The 18,417-nt window shown below is 40.7% G+C and overlaps 1 protein-coding gene across 1 annotated transcript in view; it reads right to left on the bottom strand.

Moving 5' to 3' along the window:
- Window positions 1-1,664: 1,664 nt before the first annotated feature.
- Window positions 1,665-18,417, bottom strand: part of CRYM (crystallin mu) — a 42,066-nt gene continuing 25,313 nt past the window's right edge. Inside the window, exons 3-8 of the mRNA XM_075179711.1 lie at window positions 14,505-14,567; window positions 12,133-12,234; window positions 10,024-10,207; window positions 8,699-8,820; window positions 5,052-5,136; window positions 1,665-2,062 (exon numbers count right to left, since the gene is read on the bottom strand). Of these exons, the coding sequence (XP_075035812.1) occupies window positions 1,989-2,062; window positions 5,052-5,136; window positions 8,699-8,820; window positions 10,024-10,207; window positions 12,133-12,234; window positions 14,505-14,567 (630 nt within the window). The 3' untranslated portion in view covers window positions 1,665-1,988. The remainder of the gene's footprint in view (window positions 2,063-5,051; window positions 5,137-8,698; window positions 8,821-10,023; window positions 10,208-12,132; window positions 12,235-14,504; window positions 14,568-18,417) is intronic.

Below are 18,417 nucleotides of genomic sequence, written 5' to 3'. Positions count from 1 at the left end.
CACACACACACACCAACCAACACTGAGGCTATAAAAATACCAGAACTAGCCATATAGCTGATTGTTCTCTTATTTAGCCCCATCCCATGCATAAGCTTCCACCTTTTATACAGAACATTTGATATGGTAACACTCCTTTGGTTAAGTCCTGTTTAGTGGACTGCCCCCAATTGCTCCGATGACTTGGGAGTGCCACCCTGTGGGTGTGAATGGCAGGATTGGAAGACTAAATTACTGTCTCTTGAGAGAACAGCTACTGGCCCATAGCTCTAGTGGCTCCATTTGGTTCTGATGAGTTGTTCAAGTCCATCCATATAGCCTTGCTCTTGGCTACAGGTTGACTTGAGTTATGCTGATCCAAGCATTGACTGTGGGGACAATGAGAGAGCTGTAGTCGAGTTACAGTGACCAGAGTTTTAAATGGGAGGTTAGCAAAAACCATGAAGAGCTGAAGAATCACTAAGTGCATTTGCTGACATGTTGGGACCAATTTTTTTTGTTATTGAAAGCCCGGGAACAGTGCTTTCGTGCCCTAATAACCGAAAAAAGTGCACTAGGGTGCGATTCTTGGCCCTCCTCAAAAAAGGATAGGCCCTAGTCCCCGACCCCCAGATCCAAAAGGGCCCTTAGGGGGCAAGGGTCTTCAGGTCCCCTTCGCCGCAAGGCTAGGGGGGTCCCTTTAGCACTGGGATCCACCGAGGTTTCACCCAGGGCTCGACAACTGGCTCACCCCTGGAAGGATGAGCAAACGATGGGGTTCAGGGGGGCCGGAACCAAAAGGCCATACAGCCCCCCTAGATCTTAGGGGACACAGAGCCCAAAAGGGCCTACCCGCACCCCTAAAAATCCGTGAAGCAATCAACATAAAAGTGAAAGTGACAAACAAGAAGTATAATAAATTGAAAAATAAAAAAGTGCAGAGTGGTTACGGCCCCAGCCTCATGGCTGGGGCTGTAACCACTTGGCACCATACATGGCAGGGCATGAGCAGATACTACAGATTCAGCCCACCTAGAGATAGGAATAGATAATGACAGGACACCTAAGCATAACAGTCCATCCCGGTAGTTGTAAGCTGTGAGTGATACCTAGGTCTACGGAGACTGTCAGGCAACATGGAGACTAACTTGATGTTGAGAGATCAGGTGAGCTGATGCGAAGGGCAGCGGGGAGCAGGTCTGGTCAACCTGTGGCTCTGCAAGTCAAAGCGTGCCCCAGCTGTTATTGGCTGGCTACCTACTGGCAAGGCATGCTGGGACTTGTTTCACCTGGAGAGCCACAGGTTGGCCAGGACAGGTAGAGGTTGAGAGTGACAATCCTCGATGCGAGAGAGTGCAGAACCTGGGAATCACTGTTGCATATTTATTGCATATATGCAAATATAAATAAATACAAATACTAATAACAGACTACTGCTAATTTCTCGCACCCCTTTCTGTTTATGTGCTTGCAATCACGTTTTATCCAAAATTGACGGTCTCCCTCAGTAGGTAGAGCTCTTCTCTCATTCTCCAACATATTCATCGATTCGCCGGTAATGCCAAGTAATTCTTTTATCCACTGAGTTTTATCTAGTTCTTTCAAACAGATCTTTATCATAATTTAAATAATAAATATTTAGACTGAATTTAATTATGTTTCTTAACTGACAAACCACAACATGATTATTATTTGATAAATTAAGTTTAATGTTATATTTTTTCAGTTATTTACCCAGAATGATTAAGAAAAAAAAAAACACAGTGATAAGAAGTTGATGTACAATGTGCTGGCTTATTACAGCAGCGATAACAAATTACATTTAATTAGACAGCTGAACAATAATGATGTTTCATTTTAATTTAAGTTGTAGTACAAGAATGTATGACTCTGTGGGAATAATAAACGTGAGAATAGAATGACAAATAAGGAGAAAAATATGTTTATTGGAAATGTTTAGTATTATAATGCTTCCTAAATCAAATGAACATTTGTGCGTGGATCTATATTTATTTATGTGCATTACTTGATGCCCAGCAGTCATACACAAGTTTTGCAGAGATAGTGTCTTCAATGGCCATGCCTAAAATGAGAAAATACACAATTACAAGAAGCAAAATACACCATAGCTGACTATGTTTTAGAGATCACATTATCTAGTATTATAAGTATGTAAAGGTAATCGCCATTCAACATACAAGCTCCAAAATCCTTCCATAACCCCATCTATTAAAACTGCAGAGGTCTCATCATCGGCATACACTGGGGTTATACAGCCACTCACCATCTGTTGAAGCCCTGCTTGTTCTATTTTCCAGGCAGCTGTGTCTGGACAATTTTTGAAAATGAGCAGAGCTTGAGCTATGTCAATGTTAGCTAACCTGTGACACTCCAGGTGTTGTGGAACTACATGTCCCAGCATACCATTCCAGCGATAAGCTGCTTTATATTGGCAAAACATGCTGGGACTTGTAGTTTCACAACACCTGGAGTGTTACAGGTTAGCCAACACTGAGCTAGTTGTTGGGACACTACTGATTGGACAAACAGGAAACTGCCTGGAGAAAAGGCCAAGTAGGGCTTTGGCGGAGGAGTGAGCAAATACTTAACCCTTGAAGTTCTGATAAACGTGTGAGCAGGGCTACTGGACTCACACCTGGATTTTGAGTCATTGCCGCAGAATGCAGGAAAGTTACATTCCTCCCATCTATTCTTATTATTTCCTAATCACAGAAAATAAGCCTATGATATTGGATGTTATGAAGACACAGATGTCATCCTCTACGCTCTGACACTTGGGGCATTTCTCCAGCTGCAAATAACTAAAGAAATCCATCAGTAGATGCAATTACGGTAATATCAGGGTTATCAAACAATGCTGAATGTCAAAATATATGGATTGATCCATGTAGCTATGGTATGTGCAAAGTATTGCAGACATTAAAAAACAGCAAGTAGGCACTGTGTTGATTTTTAAATTTTTACTAATATATATTGTGGTAAAGAGGCCACACTTCTCCTGCATAGGGACAGGTGAGGTCCAGGGGGATCTGCATCTTAAGGCTGCAGACCAGGTTACACACAGGTATAGCAGTGCACCTAGGTTCAGAGATACACAGGTCTGAGATATGTGTGACAAAGTAAAAGTAAAAAATTAGATTTAACTTAGATGCTTTGAAAGTGTCTTTCCACAGCTAATAGCAAGGGCGACAAACTGTGCCTGCAATGAAGATTAATTACAGAGCACCTGAGGAGACTTCCTACTAAAGGCAAGGTGGGAGTGTCACCTGTCCGTCAAGCCAGGGCTGTGGGAGGAGTCTCAACTATAAAAGACTGTATTGTACACTTGTGTAATGCAACTGATCTCCACTAGTGGGCAGTAACCAGAGAGGGAAACTGGGGACATTTATTAAACTTTGATTTATTTTGTTATTCATCAGAGGAGCACAATCATTTTTTTCAGGTCTCTGGACATACATGTAAAACATTCCTGACTTTGAAAACAACAGCAGGTTAACGATTTAACTCTGATTAGAATGTCTAGTTATGCAGTGTTTATATTTCAGTATATATGCAGATTGGTGCCTGAAAGGGAAATTGTATCATCATGAGCTGAGATGGTATGGAATGTTTTCCAGAAAATGACTTTTTGTTGAGCTGTCACGCTTTAACCAGCCATCCCCTTACTGACTGTGCAAAATTACAGCAGGAATAAGAACATTTGTTGTAAAAATGTAACAGTAAGCAAAAAAAAAATCAATCTATGAATAATTCATTTTAAGACCACTCAGAAGTAACTGTTAAAGTCTGCACAGAGCAGGCCTTTAATTTGCATATCTTTTTGTGATTGTGAAGTACAGTTTCCTAATGGAAATATACTGGAAAAAGTCTGTTTTTGTCATTTAAATAGTGCTGCACTGAACAAATATCCCTCACAGTAAGGACCACTTGCTGCTTAATAACTGAATATGTAGAAGTGACATTATTGTATTGTGTCTCATCAAATCAGCACTTAACTCTACTTTCTCTTATTTAGAGGACATGAAATGTGAATATTATACTGAGGAAGGTTTCATATTCAGTGTTGCAGACCATCACAGCTTTTAGTACACATACTTCAACACATTGGGCTAGATTTACTAAGCTGCGGATTTGAAAAAGTGGGGATGTTGCCTATAGCAACCAATCAGATTCTAGCTATCATTTTGTAGAAGGTACTAAATAAATGAATACTAGAATCTGATTGGTTGCTATAGGCAACATCCCACTTTTTCCAACCCGCAGCTTAGTAAATCTAGCCCATTATGGGCTAGTCCAGGATTTCCCAAACCCAGTCCTCAGGGCACCCCAACAGTGCAGGTTTTCTGGATCACATGTGACATAATTAGGACCACCTGCGGATCTGTTACAATGTGTCAGTCAGTAATGAATACACCTGTGCTCCAGCAAGGAGATATGGAAAACCTGCACCTTTGGGGAGCCCTGAGGACTGGGTTTGGGAAACCCTGTGCTAGACTCATGTTCATACGATACATTCATTTGCGTAGTGTAATTGTTGTGTGAAATAGTTCTCGAAAATGGACCTTACGCAAAGGAACACAATTGCATTTTATTCATGTCTTAACGCAAATTACACTTATGTCAGCCTACAACCTGAGGGGTTGAATGGGGGAAAGAGGAGGCAGATTAATGTAGCCCATGTACAGTAAGGAGGTGCTGAGGGTGTTCTAATACAGATGCTGCTAATTCAGGCATTTGGTTTATGGTAAGTGGGCATGGCTTCAGCCGTATCATGTGAACCAGCTACAGGGCAGATGTACGTGCCAACTGATGGCGATGACTGTCAGAGCATAGTCTTTGTTCTGTCTATGTGGGGCAAGTAACATTTAGGCATCTTGAGATCCACTTCGATTTGAATAAGGTCGGAATTAAGCTCAGGTTCCATACTCTTTTATAAAACACAACTTGCATGCAACATGCATCCAAACATCCCATGAGTAATTAGACTATAGTCTTTGATCAGGCTATCTTGTTTAAAATGTTCTTTACATATAGCCAAATGTGTCACTTACCTACTGACTTAAACACAGTTGTTTTATCTGAAAGAGCAGGTTTGGTCCCATTAAGTATTTCACCAATTTCACCATAGATAGATGCCTAGGTGATTAGAAAACAGACAAAAATTAAAATACTACAATTCAAGAATTCATAAATGTTTTTTGTGTATATTAAACAAAAAGCAATATTATCTATTTATAGGTATATGTGTGAGAATCCTATTGCTCAGGCATCAATGTGCTTCTCTAACACTGACTGATTGCATGTCTGCATTTAAACAACACTTCGTTCACCCCCCAGCCACCCGGAACAGATGGTTTGTTCCGACTCATTAGTAGGCTGGCCACGGGGGCAGTGTGGGCCTCTTGCTCTGGAAGCCGCCCATTTACTTATTTCAGTCTGTGAAAGCCAAGCATTGGTAGAGCATGGCTGGCAGCACCTCATTACCCTAAGTTAAGGCCACACACACTGCCATCCTGTCCGTCAGTATAGGGGTGGATGCCTACACTGACAGACAAGGTGTACAATCAGTCAGGGCAGGAGATGATCCAATCCACTCCTCTCCATGCCCATTTCTAACATTCCCAAAACCTCCCCTTCCCTTTTTCCTGCTCCACCCACTCTGGCCCCCCTGTGTGAGCCTCACCCATCCCTCCATGCTTAAGCACACACAGGAGGCAGGCAGGGGAGACTGTCTCCCACAGCATTTGAGCCGATTCAGCGTGTGCAAGTGTGGCAGTGGAAGTGTGAAATGTAGTGTAGTAATTTAATATAGTGTGGGTATTATTGTAAAACAAGGCTGTTAATGTAATGTAGCAGTGGAGGGGGGCTATCAATGCAAAGTATGGAGTATCAACGCAATATAGTACCTGGTTGGGACTATTCATTTAGTTTGGGGACTCTTTTTATTAAATTAAGAAATTAATGTAATGTTGTAATAAATTAATGTAATGTTGGGTTGAAGTGGGCTATTAATATATTGTAGGGACTAATAATACAATGGGGGAGTCCCTGTATTGAACGTATGGGATAATAATTCCACTAGTCAGAGTGGAATTATTAGTTCCAGTAAAAAATGATGCAATTTCTGATGTGCTTTTAGCAGAATAGCTCCTTCTGTTGAGTAGGATAAGATATAAACTTGACACGTTTCACTGCTCTATCTAGCAGTTTTTTCAGAAGGCAATAATTTTAATTATTGCCTTCTGAATAAACTGCTAGATATATTGCTTCACTCAAGATTAGTGGAGTGGTGCAAGACACAGTTATCCGGAACATCTTGCTATGTCATTGCAGCTAATACCGGAGGCACTACTACATGTTCCATTTGTCATCCTTACCCTTAATTACACCTGTAGGCAATAACACTTTATCCACACAACTCAACTGCACGGTTTCTGGTTCCTAAGCTCTTTTCCATTTACATCCGCCAATTTCTGTTCCTTATTGTTTCAGTGAATGCTTTTGATCACTATTCGTGAATTCACATACTATTATTGTAGAATAATTATGTCCCTTTAAGACGCTGAACATATGGATCATATTCCAAATGTATTTTCTAATATATAAATGTCTAGTGGCGTGTGTTTGTCTGTCTGTGTGTGTGTGGAAAAAATAAAACCGAGCTGCAGCGCCACCTGCTGGGCAGAGTTATACACTGACCTACTAAATTCTTAGTGTGTGTGGGAAAAAAAATTCAGAAAGGGCTGAAATTTGGTATACTAAGATGTTTTTAATTTGTTAATTTAATTTGTTAATTGTTAAAAGTGTTTATAAAGATTTTAAAAAAAATATATATATATTTCTTGAAGGAGAAGTGACAGTTGGGAGTGGTTGGTGGTTGCCGGGGGTGACAGTTGGGAGTGGTTGGTGGTTGCCGGGGGTGACAGTGGGGAGTGGTTGGTGGTTGAGGCCTGGCCTATGGCCCAAATTCATGACAAGAACCTTTTTAACACCTTAAGTAGCTTGATTTGACTAGAATGCATGAGTATCATGCACGGGTTAACTTGTATTATATATATGGATATATGTGTTGCGCCAAAATACAGTTTAAAAAGCTATTCCTAGAATGGTTAAAGACCAGACGCTGGAGTGGTCTGATTGGCCAGCAATAAGGCCAGATCTAAATCCCATAAAACACCTTTGGAGAGATCTGGAAAATTTGGAATTGGGAGAAGACATCCTTCAAATCTGGGAAAACTGCAGCAGTTTGCACAAGAAGGGTTGACCAAACGGCATCAATAATTTTGTCAATGCCATTCCTTTTCATTTTACAATTTAAAAGGAAATGCAAAATTACAATCAGATTAAAAAAATAAAGGTTCTGTATATTAAAAGAGCAGAAAAAGAACTGTGGAGACCAAATACTGTTGTTAATTTCACCTTATGTTTAGAGGAAATTGTGAGGTTTTTAAAAAAAAAAAAAATGCAAGGGTGCCAATATTTATGGCCCTGACTGTATGCTGTATAATTGATATGTGTTTTTTTTTTTTAAATCCAGTATTTTTATTGAAATTTTTTAAGATATAAACATACTAAACAACAAAAAGAAAAGAAAAACAATCGCATACATATCGGAATTAAATGACGGAATTTACAAGATTACATTAATTAATTAATTGGAAGGCACTGGTCAATACCACCATAAGGCACGAGAGATTTGTTTATACTAGCAGACAGGCTCTGAAGGAATTTGAGAATATATGGTACAGATGGTTAGAGTCTCCATTCTATCCTATGTCATCTACAGATGCTCTATCTACTTAAATGTATGGCTACCGCAGTTCTTATAATAAGTATCTGAGTCCATGTAATAAACCCTGCATGTGTAACATACTAATGTATAAGCATTTACGATGTATGATCCTGAATGAATATAGCACATTTATTATTATTATGCTTTAATGTAATTGATATGTGTTTTTAGAATAATAAATATATTTTGATAGATCTATTTGTTGTCTGTTATATTTGAAGTTGATAACTTACTCGTATTTTATTTATATCTTTTATTTCATTTATTTAATTTTTCTAAAAACAAAGCGCTGTTCATTTTTATGCATTTATTTTTGACTGTTTATATGCTTCGCAAAATGTGTGATGTCATAAAATGGAAAAGAGGGGAAAACCGTTTAGAAAACATATCCCTCTGTGATGGTTCCCATTTAATACATTTTAATGAATGTTTAAATCCTCCAATAGAATTCCTGTTCATAGACGGTTTAAAAGTTGCGCAACGAGGTGAATGCTTTTTTTTTTTTTCATTTTCGCTGCAGTTTTTAATTTTTTTTAGCTACTTTTATCATTTTTTTATGTCATTTTTGTGACTCCATTTTTTTTAGATATTTCCCTGCATCGCCAAACTATTTGCATTAAACTTGCTTTTTTGACATCCCTATATACTTAAATATGAATGAAGGTTCCCATAACTTGCCAAAATTAGTACATGATGCGTTTTGATAAAGGGAAATGCCTCTTAAAAAAATACATTAAAAAAAAATCCATATACATTTTGCATGGAAAGTAATTAAGTATTTGTGTCTGTTAAAAATGCATAAAAACAGATCCCCAGGATGAAAAATTAGCATATATTTGTATAGGTCAATTTAGTGTACCACATATTGATAGCACAAGAATAATCACATTTCCAAAGCATTCTTACCCCAGATAGAAGTATATCTCCAGATTCCTTCTGCCCTGCCTCCCGGGAGTCCACATACAGCACACAACTCTTCATGAGAGTGTCATCGAGCTCCCTCCAGTCAGGCCGACAAGCACCAAGAGCTAAAAGACAACAATGTCTGAAATGTTTTGGAAAACACTAAACTCTAAAAATTCCCATGTGAGCTGCAATCCGGTAAGACTGTATCTATATCTCAAATCCATCCACGTTTCTATGGATCTATGACCTTTTGTCCTTGGACTACATCATATTGATGTCCATCTAACAACCGGTAATCATATTTTCACTGAATACAGATTCCTCCTTCACATATCACATCATTATGTACGGATTTTACCACCTATATGGACATATATTTTTAGTTTGGTTGTGACTCCTGCGGGATTTATCATTTCTCATATAATCTACCCACTCAAACAGGGACTGGTTGGCTGATTACTGTTTATACATTATATGGTACATTGATGTGCTGTACCAATTTATGTATTTAGGCTCCATATGTCAAGATTGTTGTTTCTTTTTACATATCATTTTTAAAGTTCTAAATGTTTGCATTATGTTCTTAATAAAATGATGATTTGATTTTACAAAAGGGTTATCACCTTATATACATAACAGCTTAGTAGAGGCTTGGGGGTTTAGGCTCTCTTCTAGTTGACTTAATACCATTTATGTACATCAGAATTTTATTACATCTCAATTAGAACTAATCAGAAAGTCAATGAGCGCTTAGAAGTTTGGTCTATTTGTATTTATAGGGAGGGATCCCTAATTCTACTGCGGCTCTTGCAACCAATGGAAATAGAGCGCAACTTTCTATTTATCTGCAATCTGGTAAGGTCATTTGCCCCAGTCGCTGAACCACCATATTTGTGATCGCTCAAAGCTGGACATAAGAGGGTAGAACTGAATGGCTGGATCATTTAGTTTGGTTACCCCAAAACAGAAACCTTAACAACTTTCTACTCAGCTGTTGAGTGAAGGAATGTAATACTGTAACTGCAACTCACTGGGTGTAGTCTGATTTGTAGAACCACAATATATATATATCTGGGTAGACAGGGAATACGTAGTGTGCGCATGGATTTCTATTTTTTTCTTTGGTGTGCTCCTGCTTGTAACGGTGCCGTCTGAAGAGTGTTTAGTCAGCGACTTAACCTATTCATGGAATATCACTAGAACCTGCTACCTTGAAAAATTAAACAGTCGACATAAATGGAATCGGAGGAGAGTCACGGCAAGGGCTTATGTATAATAAGAGCTATTCATTTTTATTAGGAAATAAAAAGCATGTACCACAGTACCATTGATGTGTGCACCCGGCTTAACCCAATCACCAAGCAGGACCGGCTCTGTAGACATGGTTGCTGCAACAATGACATCAGCACCAGTGACGGCTTCTTGTGGGGTGGAACAAACACGCAGATTTCCTTCTGTCATTTTTGCAAATCTTTCAGCATTTTCCCTCGTGCGGCTCCAAATTCTGACCTTCATGGTGAGAGAAAAGGAAGATTGTATCTTTTGTACATGCTTTACGCCAGGATGAACGTGGTTTGCTAGGTCACTGGGGTAATAGTTTTAGAACGGCACACTGAACAGTTCCATTTGTTTGTTTATAAAGCCTTTTTATACATTTAAATAACTCTCAACCCTTGGATTTCATTATCTTTATGCGGATTTATCTATCCTATCTGGATCTCTCACCATCTGTCTTGGCCCATGTTACTGAATGACTTTCAGCCATTTAATCTTGGATGTTTTCTGGCCACCTCAAACTCAAACTTTAAAGAACTGAGCTAATGATATTTCCACCAGCCAACAGAAGCTGCCTGTCTGACATCTCTATTTCTGTGGACAACACAACAATAAACCCTACGACTCAAGCTTGCTGCATAGGTGTTGTCCTTAACTGTCCTTTGTTCCCCAAATCCATTTCCAGAACACGCACATATCTCACACAAGCCACTGCAAAAAACGTGTTCATGCACCCATCATCTCCTGCTATGAATATTGCAATTCACTCCTCACTAGTCTTTTTCTAACCAGACCATTACCCATGCAACATATTTGAATGCAGGGGCTAGACTAATTTTCCTCATAAAACTTTCTTCTACTGCTGCTCTGCAAGTCCCTACATTAGTTGTCTGTTACCGAATCAAATATTAAATACTACTACTAACATACAAGACCATAAACAACACTGCACCAACATACATCTCTTCACTTGTCTCAAAATATCTCCCAACTCGATAACTCTGCTCTGCACAACATCTGTGTCTCTCACCCCACTCTCGGTTACAGGACATTTGTCGTGCTGCTCCCACTCTATGGAATTCCCTCTCTCCCATAACATGACTTTCCATAGTCTCCAAGCATTCCCTGAAATCTCACCTCTTCAAAGAAGTTTACCAAATTCCCAAACTATCCCCCTAACCTCCCTAGGCTACTCTACCCAATTACCACTCCTCTACACAGTTCACACAAAATATACATGTGTTGTCTTCTATGCTCAAATCACCCTCTGACACCCAGACCAACATTGCTGTGTGACTGGATCTCAGCCCCAACTGTGATATTAGATTACTTTCAGTTTCTGCAAATCTTATGCATTTTATTCATGATAGGAGATCTACAATAAACTGCTCATATGAGATCTTTGGGGTCTAAACCAATTTATGCATATGAGCTCAGTGGCGCATGCAAGGGGGGTTTCTGAGTCTCCAGAAACCCCCCCCCCCCCCCCCGCGCTAACTCAGTGCCCAGTATTGTATACAGCGCCGCCGTGGACAGCAGCTCTCTCTCTTAGTTGTTTTTTGGGGGTTTTTTGGTCGGGGGGGGGGTGTTCCCCCCCCAACAATCCTGCGTGCGCCCCTGGAGCTATAAAATTGGTCTTTGGGGTCTGAAACAATATATACATAAAATTGTTGAAACTGCAGATCACAAAAATGGGCTGCTCTATAGTAATACACAACTAATAACCTTCCACCCCCACCCCATTTAAGGCCTATATGTCAATTTGATATTCCTGCCCATTGACAGTTTAAAGTATTCTATTTATTTCTAAAAACAAATAGAAAAAAACATTTTCAGAATTAGACTCCCACTATATCACACAGACATGAATAAAGGTTTTTACACTTTCAGCCTTCTACAATTGCTACTGGTATAATGAAACATTTTGCAACATTTTGGATGGCTAAGTTCATGACAATATCTATCTTTTGTGATGGAAACGATCCATTAGAGCCCTGAGAGTGCATTCTCCACATTTTGTTTAATTGAATCCATGCCTGCTGAAGAAAATAAACATTTAATGGTCTCCCCGGCAGTGTAGAGCTTAATATGAGCAATTCTCATGCCAACCAATACAAGTACGTTGGTTCCTCTAGTTCATAATGAGAGCTTTTATTTACCTCTTTGAATAAAAACTGCTGTGTAAAGGCTTGGTAATGACTGTGCGCTTGAGCTCCCGAGCCCAGAATGCAGAGCACTTCAGCAGACGAGGGTTTGAGCAGCTGAAATAGAAACATATTGCAACGAGTCCCATCAATACCTCTGATTATTTTTTTATTTGCTAAATTATTTTCATTCAGACCACAACAGCAGTGTAAGACTGGAGCAGCCAATCATTGCTTTCCAGCTTTTTTGGAACTACTAGTCCCATCATACACTGAATGAACACAATAACAGTTGAAAAAGCCAAAGTTCGGCTACCTCTGCCTTACAGTGCTTGTGGTTAATAGATCATGCTAAAAAATGCAGTTATATAACAGCAGCAGAATCACAGATGAACAAAGCCTGGTAGTGTAAGATACAAAGGCACTCATGGGAATGCCCCCTGTGATGTTACCACGGGCCAAACAAAAAGGAAGGTAAAATGCATGGGTGAAACTGTTTTATAAAAAAAAGGAAAGAAATAAAGATCCATAAGGAGATATTTTTCAGAATTGGAAGAAGCAGAAAGTCTTGGTAAGATCCTGATAAATTATGATGGTGAATATACTTCACACTTTATAAAAACATTGTCCTGCCACTTTCTTTCTAGTACACCGTCGCCTCTCTCCAGTACACCGCCACCTTCTCTTCACTACACCGCCACCTTCTCTTCACTACACTGCCACTTTCTTTCTAGTGCACCGTCGCCTCTCTCCAGTACACCGCCACCTTCTCTTCACTACACCGCCACTTTCTTTCTAGTACAACGCCGCCTCTCTCCAGTACACCGCCACCTTCTCTTCACTACACCGCCACCTTCTCTTCACTACACTGCCACTTTCTTTCTAGTGCACCGCCACCTCTCTCCAGTATACCGCCACCTTCTCTCCAGTACACTGCCACTTTCTTTCTAGTTCAACGCCGCCTCTCTCCAGTATACCGCCACCTTCTCTCCAGTACACTGCCACTTTCTTTCTAGTACACCACCGCCTCTCTCCAGCACACCGCCACCTTCTCTCCAGTATACCGCCACCTTCTCTCCAGTATACCGCCACCTTCTCTCCAGTACACTGCCACTTTCTTTCTAGTACACCACCGCCTCTCTCCAGCACACCGCCACCTTCTCTCCAGTACACTGCCACTTTCTTTCTAATACAACGCCGCCTCTCTCCAGTATACCGCCACCTTCTCTCCGTTACACTGCCACTTTCTTTCTAGTACACCACCACCTTCTCTTTACTACCACTTTCTTTCTAGTACACCACCGCCTCTCTCCAGTACACCGCCACCTTCCCTCCAGTACACTGCCACTTTCTTTCTAGTACAACGCCGCCTCTCTCCAGTATACCGCCACCTTCTCTCCAGTACACTGCCACTTTCTTACTAGTACAACGCCGCCTCTCTCCAGTATACCGCCACCTTCTCGCTAGTACACTGCCACTTTCTTTCTAATACAACGCCGCCTCTCTCCAGTATACCGCCACCTTCTCTTTACTACCACTTTCTTTCTAGTACACCACCGCCTCTCTCCAGTACACCACCACCTTCTCTCCAGTTCACTGCCACTTTCTTTCTAGTACAACGCCGCCTCTCTCCAGTATACCGCCACCTTCTCTTCACTACCACTTTCCTTCTAGTACACCACCGCCTCTCTCCAGTATACCGCCACCTTCTCTCCAGTACACTGCCACTTTCTTTCTAGTACACCGCCGCCTCTCTCCAGTATACCGCCGCCTTCTCTCCAGTACACCGCCACCTTCTCTTCACTACACCGCCACCTTCTATCCAGCATGCTGTTAATTTCTCTCCACTGTACCGCCACTTTCTCTCTAGTATACCACCACTTTCTCTCTATTAAACCGCTGCTATCTCTCCACTATACCACCACTTTCTCTTTATTATGCCGCCACTTTCTATCTAGTATGTCGCCACATTCTCTCCAGTGTGCTATCAATTTCTCTCCATTATATCGCAACTTTCTTTTTAGTATACCAACACTGTATCTCCACTATGCCGCCACTTTCTGTAAAGTTCACTGCGAGTCGTGTCAGTAAGTAAGTGGGCAAGATACAGGACGTTGTCCTGCTCTGCCGTGAGAACTCCCAGGTATAGTAGACAACTATGACATAAGGTCTATGTGCTACCCGGGAAATAGCGGGAAAAGGAAAGTTTTGTAAGGAATATAAACATTTTATGCCAACGGCATATATTGCTATATTATGTGATAAATTATCCATCTCTAAGTAGCCTTAATGCCATTCCTTGGCAATGTGAAACGTTTGAATACAGAATTAGGAACTGTTGCTTTTTTCCCAGATCTAATAGATATAAACTAATCCATTTCTCTCACCTTTGTTGCAATTGCTGAAACTGCAGCTGTTCTTTTATCCGTTATTACTTTTCCATCAATTACCTAGATCCCCAAAATAACATAAAAAAAACAGAAGAACTTGTTTAGAAGTGTTTCCAGAACAAGCGGGCAGTCTGTAACTCTGGTAGAGAGAAAGCTTTTAAGATTGATATAAAGCTTTGTAAACAGTCTTCCCAGAAGGGCTCCTTCATATAATTGTGTTTGTAAATTGTATTGCATGCTCCAGTCAACACTTGAAAGCCGCATTACATTGATACATTAAGATGTATGTATTACGGAAGGTAATAAGGAAACAGCTGCATATTTCCACTTGTTCCTCCATAACGGGAGGGCACGGTGAGGGCAGAAAGTGAAAAGATGAGATTAATCATTAACAAGTGGCAGTTATGCCAATCTCTTCCCATCTACGAGTGCCAATCTCTGCTGTCACCTCAGAGGTGGAGGAGGTCAGCTATGCTCCATTTTTTACATAGCTCTATATATTAACTAAAAATATTATATATGGCTCCGCTCTGCTCCAAAAATGGTGCATTGGGGCCAGGGCCACCATCAGGGGGGTACAGGGGGTTCAGTTGTACCGGGCCCGGGCTCAGCAGGGGGCCCGGTACAACAGCGCAACACAAACTTACCTGTGGGCCCGCTGTCTTGCAGTCCGCTGGTCTCCGCTACTCTGCGCTGATGTCTTCAGCCTGGCTGTCACCATGACAGCCAGGCACCAGAATGCGATCGCAGGGGTGGAGGAATGATTCCCCTGCGATCATGTTATCTGGCAGTCACAGGCAGATCAGGCTGAAGACATCAGCGCAGAGTAGCAGAGACCAGCGGACTACAAGACAGCAGGCCCCCAGGTAAGTTTGTGTCGCGCTGTTGCTCATGGTGGGGGGGTGCTCATTGGGGGGTGGGGGTGCTCACCGGGGGGAAGGGGGGGGGGCCCGTACTGGGCCCCATGATTTCTGATAGTGGCCCTGATTGGGGCTATATGTATGTTAGTAGACAGAGCCCATTTTCATAACGCATGATTACATCTAGTAAGTGCAGAAGTCTTATTAAAAAAAAAAAAAAGATTACATGCAGCAGTTTTCATCCATTAAGGCTTATTTTCCGATTCACACTAAATGGAGTTTTCCTCAATGCATCAAGAAAAAAAAATGTGCATTTTTAGATGCACGTTCTCGAATGTTGAAACTCTGCTCACTCACTCAGAGTATTATTTTCTTGCTATACAGGTGTAATATCTGCAATGATTAGTACATTATAAGAAACAAAGCATGATGTAATGTAAACACTGAAGTGCAGCATACATCCATCATCTCAGCACTGCATTATTATATAATATTAAACATATGGATCTAATCTGATAACAGTCATATAGGTCTTGGGGCTCAGTGGAAGCAGGGCCACCTTAATAACATTATGGGCCCCCGGGCAAAGCAGTGCAGCAGGGCCCCTACCTCTATATATGTGTATCATATATATATATATATATATATATATATATATATATATATATATAAAGATATATTTGCAGGATTTTTTTTTTGCTGGATTATTTATTTTACTTAAGAGCCCTGTCTATGGGGCCCCCTTGCCTATGGGGCCCCCGGGCACGTGCCCTTCGTGCCCAATGGAAAAGATGGCCCTGAGTGGAAGCTCAATGACCTGAGGGTCTGCGGATTACATTAAATCTCACAGTAACCCTGTATTCATAGTATAGTATAGAATGAAATAAAAATCATACTTGTTGACTTGTGAGATCTTCCTTCCGGGAGGGGAGATCTCACTGGCGATTTTTCTGGGGGCGTGGTCAAATGGAATGCGTCAGATGGCCCCGCCCCCTAAAGTAACAACCATTCAAGCCTATCACAGCAGGGGGCGTGTTCGCGATGACCCATGAATCGCATTGCTAAGCCCCGACCCCTCCACTTATCTAACCGAACTGGCCGGGATTAGAGACATTTCCCTGCTCTCCCGGGAGTCCAGGAGTACTCCCAGAATTTCGGGAGTCTCCCGGACATTTCGGAAGAGTAGGCAACTACAAATAAAATGTGACATGGCTAAATGTTGTCATTACCACCCAGTGCAGGGTGTTCCCAGAACTGTGCCACAATAGTTAAGCTTAATTTATATAGTGACATCAAATAACACAACTCTTTGCAGAGGATGTTTAATCATTCACATCAGGCCCTGCCCCAGTAGAGCTCACAAACTATATTCCTTTCCACACAAACAGACACACACTAAGGTTAATTTTGTCAAAAGCCAATAAACCTACCAGTATTTTTTTGGTGTTTGGGAGAAAACCAGAGCTCCTGGGCAAAGCCATGTAAACTAGGAGAGAACACACAAACTCCACATAGAAAGTTGCCTAATCAGAATTAGCCCCAGTGCTGTGAGGCAGCAAAGCTAACCACCGTGCCACCATACTGAAGATTGGGGATTAGTCCACACACCACAATTTGTCAAACATATGTCATCACTGTGACTGACTTGACAAAATACAGGAGACTGCAAGCACACACTTTAGACTAACATAGATATATAATACCTGAAATAAACATTAGTGCATATTTTGATCAAATTATAAACGTTAATCTACTACAATAAGAGGACCTCATTCAGGTGGGCATCTACACCAATAATTCATTTCTATAATTGCAAAGCCCTTTAGAACATCATCCATTTATTTATAGCTGTTCTCAATGAGAGTAGTTTTCGGCTAAGTCCTACCATCATTATCTATAACCTGTAGGCAGATGCAACAGAGACAGTATGTACCATGTTATAGAAATAAATTGTTAGTAAAGGCAGCCATCTGAATAAGGTTATCTTGTCATGGTAGAGTCACAATCTGATTAGAATGTGTACTAAGAAACTCATGTTAATTTATATTAGAGATGCTCAGGCTTGGTTTTCTGAAAGCCGAAAACACTCGAACTTAGGGGATCCGAGTATGTTCGCGAGCTGGCTCTGTACTTTCGCGTGTCCTCGGAATTGAGGCAAAACAGTCATCATTGTGTTGTCTGATCTCACGGGGTGTGATTTTAGCAAAAAAATAAATAAAAAAATAGGGAATTTAGAAAAAAAAGATTGTGATCCAAAACAAACAAGGGCAGTTTTGCCAAAACCAACACACGAAGTTAATCCAGATCCAAAGCCAAAACCAAAACATGGGGGTCAGTGAACATTTCTAATTTATATACAATATAACAATATTACATGCAAAAAATTTTCCTATAGGGATGTAAGTATTTATTATCCAAAGTGTATATAATATATAGGTACACACACAGACATACACACAAGATAACTATTTCCTGTAGATGGGGCACATGACAGCAGGTACACTGAGACCTTAACTTTAGAAGTTTAGCTTACAGCTAATTCTAATAATAGGTCATAGTAGAAAATAGATCCAAATTTTCCCATACAGGGGGATAAGTAGAACAAAACTGAATATAAATCCCTTTGCCTTTATGGATCTTACTAAACAAACATTGCTCTAACTGTGAGTTTTCAAACAAATGCACCATCTGTTAACAGGATTGCTCTCTTATGTCAGTATAGCCACTTTCTTTATAGAACCTGACAGCTGCAGACAATTAATTGGTCTAGGTAGTGAGTGACTGCATCTCCCAACACACAACCACTCACTTCAGAACTCACTTTCAAGCAATTGTGATTCCAAAACAAACATAATCACCCTTCAGTGCAGACACAGAGCATCATCCTAGAACTCTTAAAAGAAAAAAAAAAAAGAGAGGAATCTGGTAGAAACCTAGGTCTTTTCCAGTATTCTTCTCACATATCTTCCTTCAGATTCAAATTAGGGTGTGGAAAAGACATAGCCAAAAAACAGTACACCTGGGGAAAAGACATCAGCATTTCCCAACTG

Source organism: Mixophyes fleayi, chromosome 7 (assembly GCF_038048845.1).
Source record: "Mixophyes fleayi isolate aMixFle1 chromosome 7, aMixFle1.hap1, whole genome shotgun sequence".
Classification (NCBI taxonomy): Eukaryota; Metazoa; Chordata; class Amphibia; order Anura; family Limnodynastidae; genus Mixophyes; species Mixophyes fleayi.
This window is presented reverse-complemented; position numbering and strand designations above follow the sequence as displayed.